General features: G+C 37.5%; 1 protein-coding gene across 50 annotated transcripts in view; it reads right to left on the bottom strand.

Moving 5' to 3' along the window:
* LOC114659860 (mucin-19-like) overlaps nt 1–15,638 on the bottom strand; it is an 83,761-nt gene that overhangs the window by 14,866 nt on the left and 53,257 nt on the right. Inside the window, exons 30-44 of one of the 50 annotated variants that reach the window (XM_051920842.1) lie at nt 13,358–13,483; nt 8,164–8,305; nt 5,229–5,260; nt 4,155–4,406; nt 4,011–4,106; nt 3,867–3,962; nt 3,627–3,770; nt 3,435–3,578; nt 3,339–3,386; nt 3,195–3,290; nt 2,955–3,146; nt 2,409–2,858; nt 1,282–1,815; nt 927–1,162; nt 145–331 (exon numbers count right to left, since the gene is read on the bottom strand). In XM_051920842.1, coding sequence (XP_051776802.1) covers nt 145–331; nt 927–1,162; nt 1,282–1,815; nt 2,409–2,858; nt 2,955–3,146; nt 3,195–3,290; nt 3,339–3,386; nt 3,435–3,578; nt 3,627–3,770; nt 3,867–3,962; nt 4,011–4,106; nt 4,155–4,406; nt 5,229–5,260; nt 8,164–8,305; nt 13,358–13,483 — 2,775 coding nt within the window. Of the gene's footprint in view, nt 1–144; nt 332–926; nt 1,163–1,281; nt 1,816–2,408; nt 2,907–2,954; nt 3,291–3,338; nt 3,387–3,434; nt 3,579–3,626; nt 3,771–3,818; nt 4,107–4,154; nt 4,407–5,228; nt 5,261–8,163; nt 8,306–13,357; nt 13,484–15,638 lie in introns of all 50 variants that reach the window. The other 49 variants (XM_051920883.1, XM_051920838.1, XM_051920852.1 and 46 more) reach the window with 49 other exon arrangements.

Raw genomic sequence — 15,638 nt, 5'->3', positions numbered from 1 at the left:
AAGAAAATTCTTCCTTCATAAATTAGCACATTCTTATACAATGACTTGCAAATTCAGTTAAATAAAACTTAATGCTAATTGCAACCTTCAGTTACTGACTTGTGACTGAAATTCCCACAACAGAAAGTAAGCAATCGTACATACCACATTGCCCTTGTGTATTGCCTCCAAAAAACTGTCTTGGTACTTGGATATTGATTGTGTTGTATATGGAAAGTGACAAATAGGTTCGAATATCTTCAATGTAAACTGTCACTACAGTTGTAGTAGTTTGCATTTGAATTCCACTTTGGTAAATTGGTGGTTTTACAACATTGCCATTGAGTATTGACTAAAAGAAAAAACATTTCAAAAAATGCAAGAAATTAGAATGTTACCTGAACATGTAAAGTGAATATGATTTGACACTGTACCTAAAAAAAACAACAAAAGCCAATGGAAGAGCAAGCCCAGGCAAATATAGCCTGGCTATAAAAACGGGTCAATATTGAAAACCAGCACAACCAAAAAGCCAAGAATAAATGTCTTATATGAGCAGGACAACGTAGAGAAAGAATGCAGTTCCTTCTGTCCTGCTCCAGTATAAACAAATAAGTGCATTCAATATAGATATTATTTATTTGACTAATAATTTTTTTAACTATGTAATTATTAATGCTAGCATAAAACAGTAGATCATAAAACATGCTCACTGTAATGATTTTAAAGGAAAAAGTAAGTGAGAGAGAAAAGAAAGTTATAGCTTATATGATTATATTTTGAAAGCCAGCATCATGAATTTATGATGCTGGCATATTGCCTGTTTTTGCTAACAGATTTAAAAATGTGGAACTATCTGACCTATAAATTTACTTTTCATAAAAACTATAATTCTTCTTTATTAACCAAATGCTATTGCTTTCTGAAAAATATAGTTTAACTCTTACCAAAATGTTTCCATTTGTTATAGTGAGTGACAAACTGTTGTTGAGGTAGGTTATAAACATTCCTTTTGCACAGGATGCTTTGAGACCTGGTATGCAATAATAATTATCCACAGCAACTGAGAATCCATATACTGGTTTTTTTTCCTGTACTAGAATGTAAGTGCAGTCCGACAAGAAGGCATACTGAACTCCACTAAATGTAAGATAATGAGGATCTCCAAACACCTCACACTTGCCTGGAAAAAAGCAACAACACGTAACTATTCAGAAGGTATGCTATACTGAGTAAAAGCACCAGTGAAATAAATAAATTAAATGTAAGCTTGTTTTAATAGAAAAACTTTAGTATACTCACAGCCACAGTCATATGTTGTACAGCAGCCATCTGAGATTATATCAGGATCCAAACCATTGTCACATTTTGGCATTGGAATTACAGGGCAGTTAAATGGAATTTTTTGAATCAAGTTGTGTCCTATACATGTATAATTAGAGCAACCATCAATCCATGTTTCCCCACAAGCAAAAGTGTCATTTTCCTGATTGCCCTCACAAATACAAGGAGGTGAAGGAGTAACTATTTTGGTGGGCGTTGGAGGTGGTGTATTTGTTGGCACTGTGTTACTGCAACAGACTCTAATCTGATAATCAGCACACATTTGTATACCGTTTTTAAGACTTTGGTCGTCATTGTGACAAATTAAACCACTTTCTTTATTACATATTACATTCTGCATAAACTGGTTAGGGTTTACAGGCTCGCACTGAATGTTTTCAACTTTGCTTCCTGGAGAGCAAAGACTGGCTGTGGTCTCATGGTCCCCACCATTTGCTAGAGTTGGAGAATTCTTGTTAACCCAATCAGTCCATGTACCAGAACAGGCAAGACCTAAAAAATATATATGAAACAGGTTAATTTAAATTGCCTACACAGAATATGCAAACTAACACAAATTTAAGGGAAAATTATAATCTACATGTGAATGAATCCAAAACACAGCACTCAAAATACTATAAAATCCATCTATTCCCCAAGATTCCCTAGCTAGATACAGGGGAAAACTGTTCCGTCTTCACTTCTATGAATCTTCCTAGTTCATTATAAGAAAGCAGGAAACAGTGGTCATTGTGAAGAGACCAGCCCTGCATGGAGTATCATTCAACTCTTGGGCATTCTTATTTATACACCCAGCAATGATCACATATATAGTTACCAAATAACCTATTATGTATATCTTTGGTAAATTTGAGAAAACTGGATTACCTTCAGAAAACCAAAATGAATACCAAGAAAACATGCCAAATGCGCAGAAAATGTAATTGAACTCCATACAGTGATCGGGGAGAAGTGCTAACCATTACAACACTGTACCATTAATAATATTGTATATTAACTTCAAATTAAATTGAAAGGCATTTTTCTGCTAATCTTCATTTTCATTTAGAATTACAGGAAAAATAGTGCTTTTTTATTTTACATACCTGTGGTTGTCTGTGATATAGTTGGTGGTTGTGGTGTTTCTGGTTGTGTTGGGCTTTGCTGAGGACCTGCGGGTGGTTGTGGTGTTTCTGGTTGTGTTGGGCTTTGCTGAGGACCTGCGGGTGGTTGTGGTGTTTCTGGTTGTGTTGGGCTTTGCTGAGGATCTGCGGGTGGTTGTGGTGTTTCTGGTTGTGTTGGGCTTTGCTGAGGACCTGCGGGTGGTTGTGGTGTTTCTGGTTGTGTTGGGCTTTGCTGAGGACCTGCGGGTGGTTGTGGTGTTTCTGGTTGTGTTGGGCTTTGCTGAGGACCTGTGGGTGGTTGTGGTGTTTCTGGTTGTGTTGGGCTTTGCTGAGGACCTGCGGGTGGTTGTGGTGTTTCTGGTTGTGTTGGGCTTTGCTGAGGACCTGCGGGTGGTTGTGGTGTTTCTGGTTGTGTTGGGCTTTGCTGAGGACCTGCGGGTGGTTGTGGTGTTTCTGGTTGTGTTGGGCTTTGCTGAGGATCTGCGGGTGGTTGTGGTGTTTCTGGTTGTGTTGGGCTTTGCTGAGGACCTGCGGGTGGTTGTGGTGTTTCTGGTTGTGTTGGGCTTTGCTGAGGACCTGTGGGTGGTTGTGGTGTTTCTGGTTGTGTTGGGCTTTGCTGAGGACCTGCGGGTGGTTGTGGTGTTTCTGGTTGTGTTGGGCTTTGCTGAGGACCTGCGGGTGGTTGTGGTGTTTCTGGTTGTGTTGGGCTTTGCTGAGGACCTGTGGGTGGTTGTGGTGTTTCTGGTTGTGTTGGGCTTTGCTGAGGACCTGCGGGTGGTTGTGGTGTTTCTGGTTGTGTTGGGCTTTGCTGAGGACCTGTGGGTGGTTGTGGTGTTTCTGGTTGTGTTGGGCTTTGCTGAGGATCTGTGGGTGGTTGTGGTGTTTCTGGTTGTGTTGGGCTTTGCTGAGGACCTGTGGGTGGTTGTGGTGTTTCTGGTTGTGTTGGGCTTTGCTGAGGATCTGTGGGTGGTTGTGGTGTTTCTGGTTGTGTTGGGCTTTGCTGAGGACCTGTGGGTGGTTGTGGTGTTTCTGGTTGTGTTGGGCTTTGCTGAGGATCTGTGGGTGGTTGTGGTGTTTCTGGTTGTGTTGGGCTTTGCTGAGGATCTGTGGGTGGTTGTGGTGTTTCTGGTTGTGTTGGGCTTTGCTGAGGATCTGTGGGTGGTTGTGGTGTTTCTGGTTGTTTTGGGCTTTGCTGAGGACCTGTGGGTGGTTGTGGTGTTTCTGGTTGTGTTGGGCTTTGCTGAGGACCTGTGGGTGGTTGTGGTGTTTCGGGTTGTGTTGGGCTTTGCTGAGGATCTGTGGGTGGTTGTGGTGTTTCGGGTTGTGTTGGGCTTTGCTGAGGACCTGTGGGTGGTTGTGGTATTTCTGGTTGTGTTGGGCTTTGCTGAGGACCTGTGGGTGGTTGTGGTGTTTCTGGTTGTGTTGGGCTTTGCTGAGGACCTGTGGGTGGTTGTGGTGTTTCTGGTTGTGTTGGGCTTTGCTGAGGACCTGTGGGTGGTTGTGGTGTTTCGGGTTGTGTTGGGCTTTGCTGAGGATCTGTGGGTGGTTGTGGTGTTTCGGGTTGTGTTGGGCTTTGCTGAGGACCTGTGGGTGGTTGTGGTGTTTCTGGTTGTGTTGGGCTTTGCTGAGGACCTGTGGGTGGTTGTGGTGTTTCTGGTTGTGTTGGGCTTTGCTGAGGACCTGTGGGTGGTTGTGGTGTTTCTGGTTGTTTTGGGCTTTGCTGAGGACCTGTGGGTGGTTGTGGTGTTTCTGGTTGTGTTGGGCTTTGCTGAGGATCTGTGGGTGGTTGTGGTGTTTCTGGTTGTGTTGGGCTTTGCTGAGGATCTGTGGGTGGTTGTGGTGTTTCTGGTTGTGTTGGGCTTTGCTGAGGATCTGCGGGTGGTTGTGGTGTTTCTGGTTGTGTTGGGCTTTGCTGAGGATCTGTGGGTGGTTGTGGTATTTCTGGTTGCATCGGGTTTGGCTGTATAGGAGGTGATGGGTCTGTTAAAAAAAAAAAGTTTCACATGAATATTATAATCTAAAAAGTAATATTAAAAAGAAAACAATATTTTATCTATCTGAATGTGACACATCAGAATATGATTTCAAAGCAGGAAGCTTTAAATCTCATTTCATCACTTAGATTATTTTTAAAAGAATAGTAATAATAATAATACATTTTATTTATATAGCGCCTTTCCCATGCTCAAGGCACTTCACAGAGTTTAAGAAAGAACGGCAGAGTATATAGTATATAGCATTGTAATAAACCAAATTAATAAATAAAGAAGAGTAAGATAGTAAATTCAGAGAAACATCCTAACAGACAACATAATTGATGGTCTAGCACACACACATAAGTTACATGAGCATCTTGACATAGAGGTAAACGGAAAGAAGGGTAATAAAGTCAGGTAGAGCTAAAAGCCTTCCTGAACAGATGAGTTTTGAGTTTTTGAGTTGTTGTTGAGTTGTTGAATGAGAATGACAACCTGACAATTACAGATGGCAGTCCTATTTAATGTTTCAATTTTCACTACCCAGTACTATTTAAAAAATAATACAAAAAGAATTGATATTGCATTACTGTAGAATGGAAATATTTGAAATTTTGTTAATTTTTTAATATTAAGTTAGCCTGAAGTTTAACCATTTTTTACCAAAAAACAAGCAACACCAATTTTGAAACTTTTTCTATTAAACTCTTTCACATTTAAGGACAGTATCCAAAAATATTAATATTTAGAATATGCTGTATACAGTTGATATATATTTTAAATCAGAGAGGTTCTGGTAACTAACAAGAATTAAAATTAAACTTACCTGTACATGATAACACTCCATTTGTACATATGCTGTTAAAAAAATGTAAAATGTCATTTCACACTTAGTGTCAATTAAGATTATTAATTCAATGCAGTGTATTGAATAAACTGATCATTTTTTAAGATTCAGACTCATTTTTGCTGTAACAGAGCTCAGGTAAAGTGAATTTGAACATTGAAAATAGTCATTGAACATTAGTCATTTGAATAAAAGAAGTTCTCATTTAGCTTAACTGCCTCTCCATGCAATCCAGGAGGGATTTAAGTTCAGAAACAGCTGGGGGTCTGGCACTGTGCGAAACCCCCAATGTGAGAATCAAGGTCCAGTAATCCTGAATTTAATTTATTAGTACTATATATAACATTATACATAGTGCCCTCCATGTTTTTCATTGATTTACACCTCTGCTCTACTGTTTAAAATTACAAATCAAACAATTCAGACATGACTAAGGTGCATATTGCAGACTTTCATTTAAGGATATTTGCATACTGTACATTTCAGTAACGTCATATATAAATGACAACACTTTTTATACACTGTTACCCCCATTTTAGGTCACCATAATTTTTTAAATAATTGGTTTCACAGGTATTCGTGATTACTCAAGTGTGTATCATTGTTTAGTGCAGGCATAAGGCACCTAGGCTAGCTTCTACCTTCAGACTACCTTTGGAGTCTATAGTTGCCATTTTTCAACATGAGGACAAGAGCTATGCCAGTGAAAGTAAAAAAAAAAGCCTTTATGAGGTTGAAAAACAAGAATAAAACTGTTAGAGACATCAGTAAAACAGTTGGATTGCCTAAGCCAACTGTCTGGAATATCATTAAGAAGAAAGAATGCACTGGTGAGCTCATTAATCACAATGGGACTGGTAGGCCAAGGAAAACCTCCAACTGCCGATGATAGAAGAATCCTCACTATAGGTAAAAAAAAGCTCCAAACACCTGTCTTAACAAATCAGAAACAGTCTTCAGGAAGCAGATGTATCTGTGTCAGACACTACTATCCAGAGAAGCCTTCATGAACAGAAATACAGAGGCCACACTGCAAGATGCAGACCACTGTTCAGCCACAAAAACAGAATGGCCACATTACAGTTAGCAAAAAAGTCTTATGGACAAATGAGACAAAGGTGAACTTGTATCAGAATGATGGCAAGAGCAAAGTGTGGAGACAAAAAGGAACTGCCCAAGATCCAAAGTATACTGCCTCATCTGATAAATGTGGTGGGGATGTTATGGATTGGCATGTACTGGCTTCCACAGGTACTAGCACAGTTATCTTCATTGATGATGTAACTGCTGAAGGCAGTTGCACAATGAATTCTAAGGTGTATAGAAATATCTTATCTGCTCAGGTTCCAGTGAATTCCTCCAAACTCATTGGAAGGCGCTTTATCCTACAACAAGATAATGATCCGAAACATTCTGCTAAGGCAAAACAGGAGTTATTCAAAGCCAAAAAAATGGAAAATTTTTGAATGGCTAAGACAGTCATCTGATTTAAATTCAATTGAGCATGTCCTCCATGTGCTGAAGAGAAAACTTAAAAGAGACAAGCTCCGAAACAAGCAGAAGTTGAAGATGGCTCATTCTTAGCTTGGCAGAGCTTCACCAGTGAAGATACTCAGCACCTGGTATTGTCTATGTATGGAAGACTCCAAGCAGTCATTGCATGAAATGGATTTGTAACAAAGTGATAAATATGACTGCTTTAATATACCTACCATTGCTATGTCCCAAACATTATGGTGCCTGAAATGCTAAATACTAATTAGGCAGTGACAGAGGGACATTTGGCATTTACCAACAAATGATATTTACAGTGTAATAGGACAGTGGTTCTCAGCCTGTGGTTTGCAAGAACTTAAGAGGTAGTACATGAGAGAACATGCACACACCCACATGCATACACACACACACACACACACACACACACAGAAGGTCAGGAATTTGCTATAAAATCCTGATTCCTTTTCAAGGCAAAAAAAGCTTTCATTATTAACACTTGGAATTGATTCAGAAATAAAAAATACAGTACCAGATTTGTGCTTGCTTTTAACCAATCACCTTTCAGTTTAGCTGTAATTTTAACTTGTACTTTTGTGCATTTGAGTGAGAGAGGTGAATGAGAAAGACCAGATTAATCACCTTTTGATACAGCACTATACATACTGTAGCTTTCATAAATAAATCAAAGCTTCACATTCAGCCTCTGACTGTAATGAATGTGGCTACAGTTTTTCTTCCAGCTACCTATCCACTGAATAATCAGTTAATCCAGTTCAGATTGATAAGTAATAGGTTAATGGAAGTGCATTACCCCGGGGGCATGAAGTTAACACTGCTAAAACAATACTGAAGGCTGGAATCAAATCAGCAAGTAATACATTTGTGTTGTTCGTGGTGTTTTTGGTATAATTTAGCTGTTTAGTTTGATTTCAAATGTTGTAGAAGCACAAATGATAGATATTTGAATGGTTTGGCAGTGATACATAGTTTCAAGTTTTGAGTAATTATTGTTGTTCTGGATTAGTACACTGGCATAAGCAATAGCAACGTCTGATCAATTATGTGAGGAAGGTTGAAAGCAACAGAACAAGAGCTTTTTACAGGAATTATGAAATAATAATAATCTTTGTTATTAAGTCTGACTTATATTTTATATTTTATTCATAAAGATAGCCATACGGTTAAGAAAAGGTTTGAAAAATGATAGATCAGGAGTTAATTTGACTTGTCCATCAAATATTACTTTTATTAACTAGCTATTTTATCCCCCCATACACTGATGCAGTCTCAGAACAGTAAATGTCATAAATCTGAGTGTTTTTTTTAACATACCTGATTTGAAAAGTGCGCTAAATTATAACCTCCTGAAAATAAATATTTTAATGTATTTTGAAATATAGTAATAGTAAACACTTACCAAGTTTGATTGCATTCATTTGTTATGGTTTCTCCTGGTTGAATTATTCCATTATGGAAACAAGTACAATTATCCAAAGTAGAACAGGTCATTGTGTTCTCATCAAGATATGGTATATTATCTGGACACTTTGCATAGCACCCTGTATTAAGAAGAAAGTAATAATTAATCAGTTTCTAATAATATATTGTACAATGCAACAATCATACAGAACTCAGGGTGGAGAAGTTTGATTCTTGGTGTAAAGAGAATTATCTGCATCTTTACTTTAACAAAATCAAGGAACTGGTCATTGACTTTTGATACACCAAAGGGTCTCTATGTTGGATCACTATTCATGGAGTGGATGTAGTGGTGTTCCACTCCTACAAACACTTTGGATTCACATTAATAGCAGTTTGAACTGGTCACGAAACACAGAGGAACTATATAAGAAAGGACAGAGCTGGCTCTTTTTCCTTAGGAGACAAGATTCCTTTAATATGGGAAGTGACATCCTTCACATCTTCTGTAACTCAGTGATGGCCAGTGTGATATTCTATGTGGTGTGCTGGGCTGGTAACATCACTTCAAGAGAGGCCCGCCGAATTAACAAGCTAATTGAAAGGGCAAGCTCAGTTATAGGATGCACTGTGGAGGGAGTGGAAAAGAAGAGAATTAAAACAAAACTGAATGCCATTGAGAATAATGCTGCATATCCTCTCTGTGACACATTAACACTGAGGACTTTCAACCAACAAAATATTTAGCAGTAGTGTATCAGGAAACACAAATGGGGCTCCTATATACCAACAGCAAAAAGTCTGCATAATGCCTCACTGAGACTGTGACAGCCAAGTCAGACGTTTTCCTTTTTTATACTTCTTCTTTGTTCAAACCAAAATATATATATATATATATATATATATATATATATATATATATATATATATATATATATATATACTAGCCATGTGCGCACAGCTACGTTGCGCGTGTTAAAGTTGTCTGTGAAGGGCTCCCTGTTTAAACGCGGCTGCCAGTCGTGAACTGGGCCCTTCGTCACACAGCATTATGATTTTTTTATAAGGGAAACAAAATTACAAAACAAAACCCTTGGACAATGATTCGATAGGAACGGCCTACTCGGAATCACTGTCCGAAAAAGTAATTATGTGGTGGTGGAGGAGCATTTCTGCTTCTCTCCGTTCACAGACCGTCTTGTTTTCACGACGCTGTCGTTTCCTCTCACGATCTCTTCTCAACCTTTCTCCAATCTCGCAGGTTGCTTTGTGGCAATCCAAAGAGTAAGGAAGAACCAATGTTTCTTTCTTGAACTCCAAATGCCAACTGATGGAAAATCACAGAAATATGTCCAACTTATATACTCTGACTGCCGACTCCAAGAAGCGGGTGAACATTCGATTTGGACGAAGTTCTGCCAACGACAGTGGATAGAAACAGAAAAAACCACAGTCTCGACAACGAAGCAGGTGTCGACGCCAGATCTAAACACAAAGCACGGTGTCAACGCCAGATCTAAACACAAAGAGTGCTATCGACAGTGTTTGTAAAGAAAAGTAACAACCAAGGCAGTGTCAGGGGAACATGAATTCGCAGACAAACAAAGATCAAGATCCAAATGAAGATTATATATAAAGATTAGTTAATTTAAAGCACAACAATTTGTTTAGTTTGAATGTCTGTGTTTTGAGGTGTGACTGGTACTAAAGTCTTCAGTAGTATAAGCCTGGAGGAGATTCTTAATGCAATGCCTATGTTTTAGCTGTCTCTCTACTGCCATCTAGTGCTTCTTCTTCTAATTCATTCGCGGACAAACAAAGATCAAGATCCAAATGAAGATTATATATAGAGATATACAGTATATATATATATATATATATATATATATATATATATATATATATATATACACAGTATATATATATATATATATATATATATATACTTTCTTATCTACCTGTTTATGTATTGATTTATTTAAAGAGAATTGCTCTTCTATCTATCAAATGCTGCTCTAGCTATCCATCATTTTTTTTTCTTTATAGGGTTATAGGAATCCAAAACTTGTCTTGTCAGCACTGGATGTAATGAGGTAGGAGACAATTCTAATGAGATGCAAGTCAATAAAAAGATACATTTATTTCTACACTCACAAGTGCTGGGCTAATTGAAAGTTATCATCTAACCTATTGTGCACATCTTTGGGATGTGGGAAGAAACGAGAGTACCCTGAGAAAACTCACGCAGAAACAGTGATTGTATGTAATCTCCAAATAGACTTTGCCAAGGCGAGTATTGAACCTATGTTCCTATACCTGTGTGAGAATAGTGCCATGCCTAATGACACACCTTCTATACTTTAATAGTGCTATGTAATTCAAAATAAATAAAGACAATGTAAAAAGACTAAAAAAAGTACATTGTGCGGAAACTGCTTATGAAAACATATTATAGTAGTTTATATGGAAATAACATGTGTGGAAGATCATTTTAGTAATTATAAATTTCCCCAAGGCAGCATGGTGGAACTACAGTTTGCCTAAAGGATCCAGCCAGCTATGTTTAAATCAACTTTTCAACTGTTGCTCATGCAAAGATATAGTCAAAACCAGAACAGGAAATGAAATAAAACTATAGCTCCAGCAAAAGCTATTACCAGAGTTTATAAAGCTAACTCAATGGTTAAGAAAAAAATAAATACAACTAATAAGTAAACAAAGTAAGCCTAAGAAGGAAACGCGTGATGTTGATTCACACAAGAGAGCTCAGGATATGCCTGAGGTCTGTTTCTGCAACAAGGCAAACTGAGCTTATATACCAGACACATGATGACTAGATACAGTACTTTATATACACTGTAGTCGACAACAAGGAGAAGGGTATGCAATGGATGTTGTCTAAGATTAGACCTGACAGTAGGTGTGAGTGGTATAAAAGGAGCATGCATCTCTTGCACACTTTATTAGAGTAGTTCAAAGGTTTCATCACAAACACCATATTTAAACTATTAGAATCACTGGGGTAGAAAGGTATTTCAAGACTACCATGACATGTTGAAATAATGTTTTAGGAAAATATATAATTTTCCTACTGTTCATAATATTAAGATGTACCCTTTTGTTTTCAGAATTTAGAGTAGCACCACTTCTCTTTTAGTATACACCGTTATATATATATATTGTCGCAGGTGGCTGGGGGGCGTCCCGGAAGAGGGCTTACGTCTTTCCCAGACCACGTGGGGGCGACCACCCTGGTACCTATGGGGACCACGGGTACAGAGCTTTGAAGCTCAACCCTGTACGGGCCCGTGGTCACAGCCAGGGGGCGCCCCAATGCCTTGGGAGCCCAGGACCTCAGCACTTCCACCACACCCAGAAGTGCTGGGGGGAAGTGAAATGGGGACACCCGGAGTGCTTCCGGGTGCGCAGCCGGCACTTCCGTAACACTGGGGAGTGCCGGTGGAAGATTGCCAGGAAGCACCTGGAGCACATCCAGGTGATTATAAAAGGGGTCGCCTCCCTCCGTTCGTTAGCTTGAGTCGGGAGTGGAGAAGGACGGAGCTCGGGAGGAGAGGCAAGGAGGCTGCCTGAAGAGTAAGGCATTTGAGTTGGCATGGACTTTTGGGGACTTTGGGGGTTTGTGGTGCACTGTTAATATGTATAATAAAAATGTTGTAGGTGACTTGAACGTGTCCACCTGTCTGTGTCCAGGCCGGCTTCCACAATATATATATATATATGTACACTTATCTACAGCCTCTCGTGTTTATTTGCATCATTACAGTGGTGTGGGATTGTGCATGGCACAAGGCTTTTGTTGGTTCTCTGAGTGCTGCAGTTGTGCCTTGAAAGATGCAGGTTGCTTTTGGTGATCTATCAGCTTTTATGAACTGCTGTTTAAGACTTGAATCACTCTTAAGAGTACATACACTCTGTATGGACATTGTTACACTGTATAATGATAGATATATACTTTAGAGTGAAATACATGAACTGTACACTGAAATACACTACATATTGAAACACATACATTGTATATAGATTAAAATGCATGCATTATGTACTGAGATTTTGCATATATATTGGAACTTATAGACTAAATATAGATTCATATAAACTGCCTACACATGCATTTAAATTAAACTTTAGTTGAATTCACTTTATCTCATTTTTCATGTGCTTAAAATTATTACATTTCCCAGGTATTGGCAATTTAGCAATTACTGAAAAAGGACACAATTGTGAATTTTTGTGTATTGCACTGTAAGTAGTGTTTCTGCACAGAGTGTATGTATCATTAAGAACACCTCAAGCAGTATCTCATAAGATTTTTCCTGATCTTTTTGTAAAACTGCTTGATGCATCTTCACAACATTCTTTATGGAATGTTTCTAAAAGTGTTTTTGCTCATGCGCATACCTACTTCTTGCCTTTTGCTTTTCAGTTAGGCTGTGTTTTTAATTATTTCCCTTCTTTGTCTTTTTTATTATTAAATTTATTTTATTTTGCTGTATTTTATTTTCTCATTTAGATTTATTATTGATGTGTTACTATATTTAAGTAGCATTTTTGTAAAAAACATAGAACTGATATGTGGCATTTTTTAGGCTTACTTTTGAAAATTGAATATTTCGATATAGATTTATTATACACTTTACAATATCAGTATTCTCTATGCTTTTTCAATACATCAAAAATTGTGATTTTTTTTCTCAATTTAAAACAGATATGTAGCATTTTGCAACAAAACTGTTCAGTAGAATACACAATACTATGTGCAGTGTATTTATTGGTAGAAAAGCAAAAAGAGTCATGCACAACAATAATACGTGAGTTTCACAAAGCAAAGAAAATTCATTTTTAAAGCCTATCTCTTGCTTATATAGTCACTTTGTACTAAGGTGACATCCAATAAATGAAGAATAGGCTTCTTGGTCAGAAAATAAATACCTAGGTTTAGAGTGCCAAACATCAATCCTTTGGAAAGTACATTCCAAAATTTGGTATTTGTGGCTTACCACTTAAGGATAGTAGCCAGTGCTAAACAGCTATACATTTATGATGGAGGATGAGAAATAGAATTGTGGTACCTTAGACCTTCACATGAAATAATAATGCTGTATCTGCAATAGTTGACATTCTCTAATGTTAGAATTAGACTGTTATATTTTGTTATTGAAAAATTAACCTACCTTCAAGTTTGGCAGCATATTTGTTGCCCACTTCATTGTTACTGCAGGTCTTAATAGCTGGTGTACCACAAGGTTCATAGTGCCAGCTGCATGTCCCAGGATCATTGTAATAGTCACAATAAACAGCTGAAATAATATTGATAACTTTAGAATCATAGCTATACATATATTTTCAAACCAAAATGCATATTTATTTATGGCAGTATACTCCTGGCAGATCAACATATTAATTCTATTACACCTTAGTGCAGCATTTAATACTGTCATCCAATCTTTAGTCCTGAGTGGAGAACATCCTGAGTATCTTTGTCACTTCCTTCCAGTGGTTTAAGTATTACCTAAGACATGAGTTTGTCTAGTCAACAGTAGGTCTAGTTTCCAGCCTGTCACATATGGAGTTACTCAAGGCTCTGTCCTGGACCCTTTGCTATTTTATATCTACATTCCATAGTCATATTTTGAATCTTCTTACTGGTTTACAATGTATGTATGTAGCTAATATTCAGATCTTTTCATTGTTAAAAGTAGAGGTTCATTAGAGATCTCCCGCTTTGAAGACATTAAATGCTGGATGGAGCACAGCTCTTTAAAAATAAACTACAACAAAACAGAACACAAGCTGATTAGCACTATATGCTCAGTTTAAGTAAATTACATCCTTTTCATTTACTAAGTGGTGACACTATCATGACAATCATAACACCATGACTTCTGAATTTCCCCATGGGATTAATAAAGTTTATCAGATTTAATTTGATCTATAAGATGTCATTTTTTATTCCTTCCTTTCGTATTCGACTAACAAAAATCATATTAGGAAATTTTCATTCTTCCACCTCTGCACGGTATCTCATGTTATAGATGAACATTTATGATACTGAGAAGCTTGTCCATGCTTTTATCTTGTCCCACATTCATTTGTACATTGTAAATCCTCTAATTATCTAATGGCTTTGTAATCTACTATCTCAGATGCAGCTGGTTGAAAACACTTCACTCAGATCCCACAGTGAGCAGATAAGACCATTTTTTAAATTAAAGTTATAATTCTTATACAAATAAAATGTTTATATTGTCATCATCAGGATTTGCACATTCAATTTTGTACTATTGATTTCAGCATTGTAATTAGGTAAGAAAAAGTGAAAATGACCAAATGTTCAATAAGTTGCAAAAATGTTGTACTTATCATCAGACAGAGGCCTCTGCATAGTTTTATGGCTCAGGTGTTGAGTTGTCAAGCACAAAGTGTCCAATCAAATTAACTCATCTAAAAGACTATATGAATTGAAAGGAGTCCTAAATCAGTTGAATGTCTATAAATGTGCCGAATGGTGTTGCAGCCATCCATCCATTTTCTAAACCTGGATTTTTTTCATTATAAGGTCACAAGAACCAAAAGAAATGGGGCTTTTTAAAATATTTTTGTTCGATTTCAAATCAGCACCTTTTTGTAGTGGATGGACAAACAACTAGATGTAAAGAATTGCCTTTTAGTGCTGTGCAATCAGAAGAGAAAGCCCTGGCCAATGTATGACTTACGGTGTTACACAAAGTGGACAGGCCTGTCAAGAACCCTGCTTCAAGAATAGCTGGCCAGTAGTGCATGAGACAGACCACATAGAGTACTGGGCTGGGGACAGCATTTGGTCTAGAAGCGGCAAACTTTGACAAGTAGTGATGGAAGGATGCCCTAGAGCAGTAGTTCTCAAACTTTATTCCTCCAAGGTCGCTAGTGTATCATGTGAATATGTTAGGGCCCCTTTTTCACAGGCCATCATATTTAACCCTAACACGTTTGCTGCAGTGTTGACAAAGGTACCTGTTTTTGAACTTACATTTATTAACAAATTCAGTTTTGCTGCTAGTGTTTTTACACTACCTGTATTTTTAACATGTAATGCAAAACTAAGAAGTCCTTTCAAAACAGCCTTTATGTTTTTACCAAAAAAAAAACAACATTTTACTAGTGCATGAACTTCTTAATCATAATATAGAAGTTGACATTTTAGATATAAATAATAACCATTAATTATCAAAATACACAATTTTTTCACTGAGGACATTTTTCACTACTCACTTCGCCTATTATTTGATAAATCATGCATAAAATGATTACATATTTATGAAAAAAAAATCAAGTCATTTTTAAAGTGTAGAATTAGTCTTCGCAGACATCTACCATAATAAAAAAAGAATATGTCTGTGTGTCTATATGGTTACTATGTTTCTGTCATTCCAAAAGACGGCACCTACATTAACACTGCTTTTACAAATCCCA

Source organism: Erpetoichthys calabaricus, chromosome 1 (genome assembly GCF_900747795.2).
Source record: "Erpetoichthys calabaricus chromosome 1, fErpCal1.3, whole genome shotgun sequence".
Classification (NCBI taxonomy): domain Eukaryota; kingdom Metazoa; phylum Chordata; class Cladistia; order Polypteriformes; family Polypteridae; genus Erpetoichthys; species Erpetoichthys calabaricus.
Note: the sequence above shows the minus strand (reverse complement) of the source record. Positions and strands in the feature narration are given on the sequence as shown.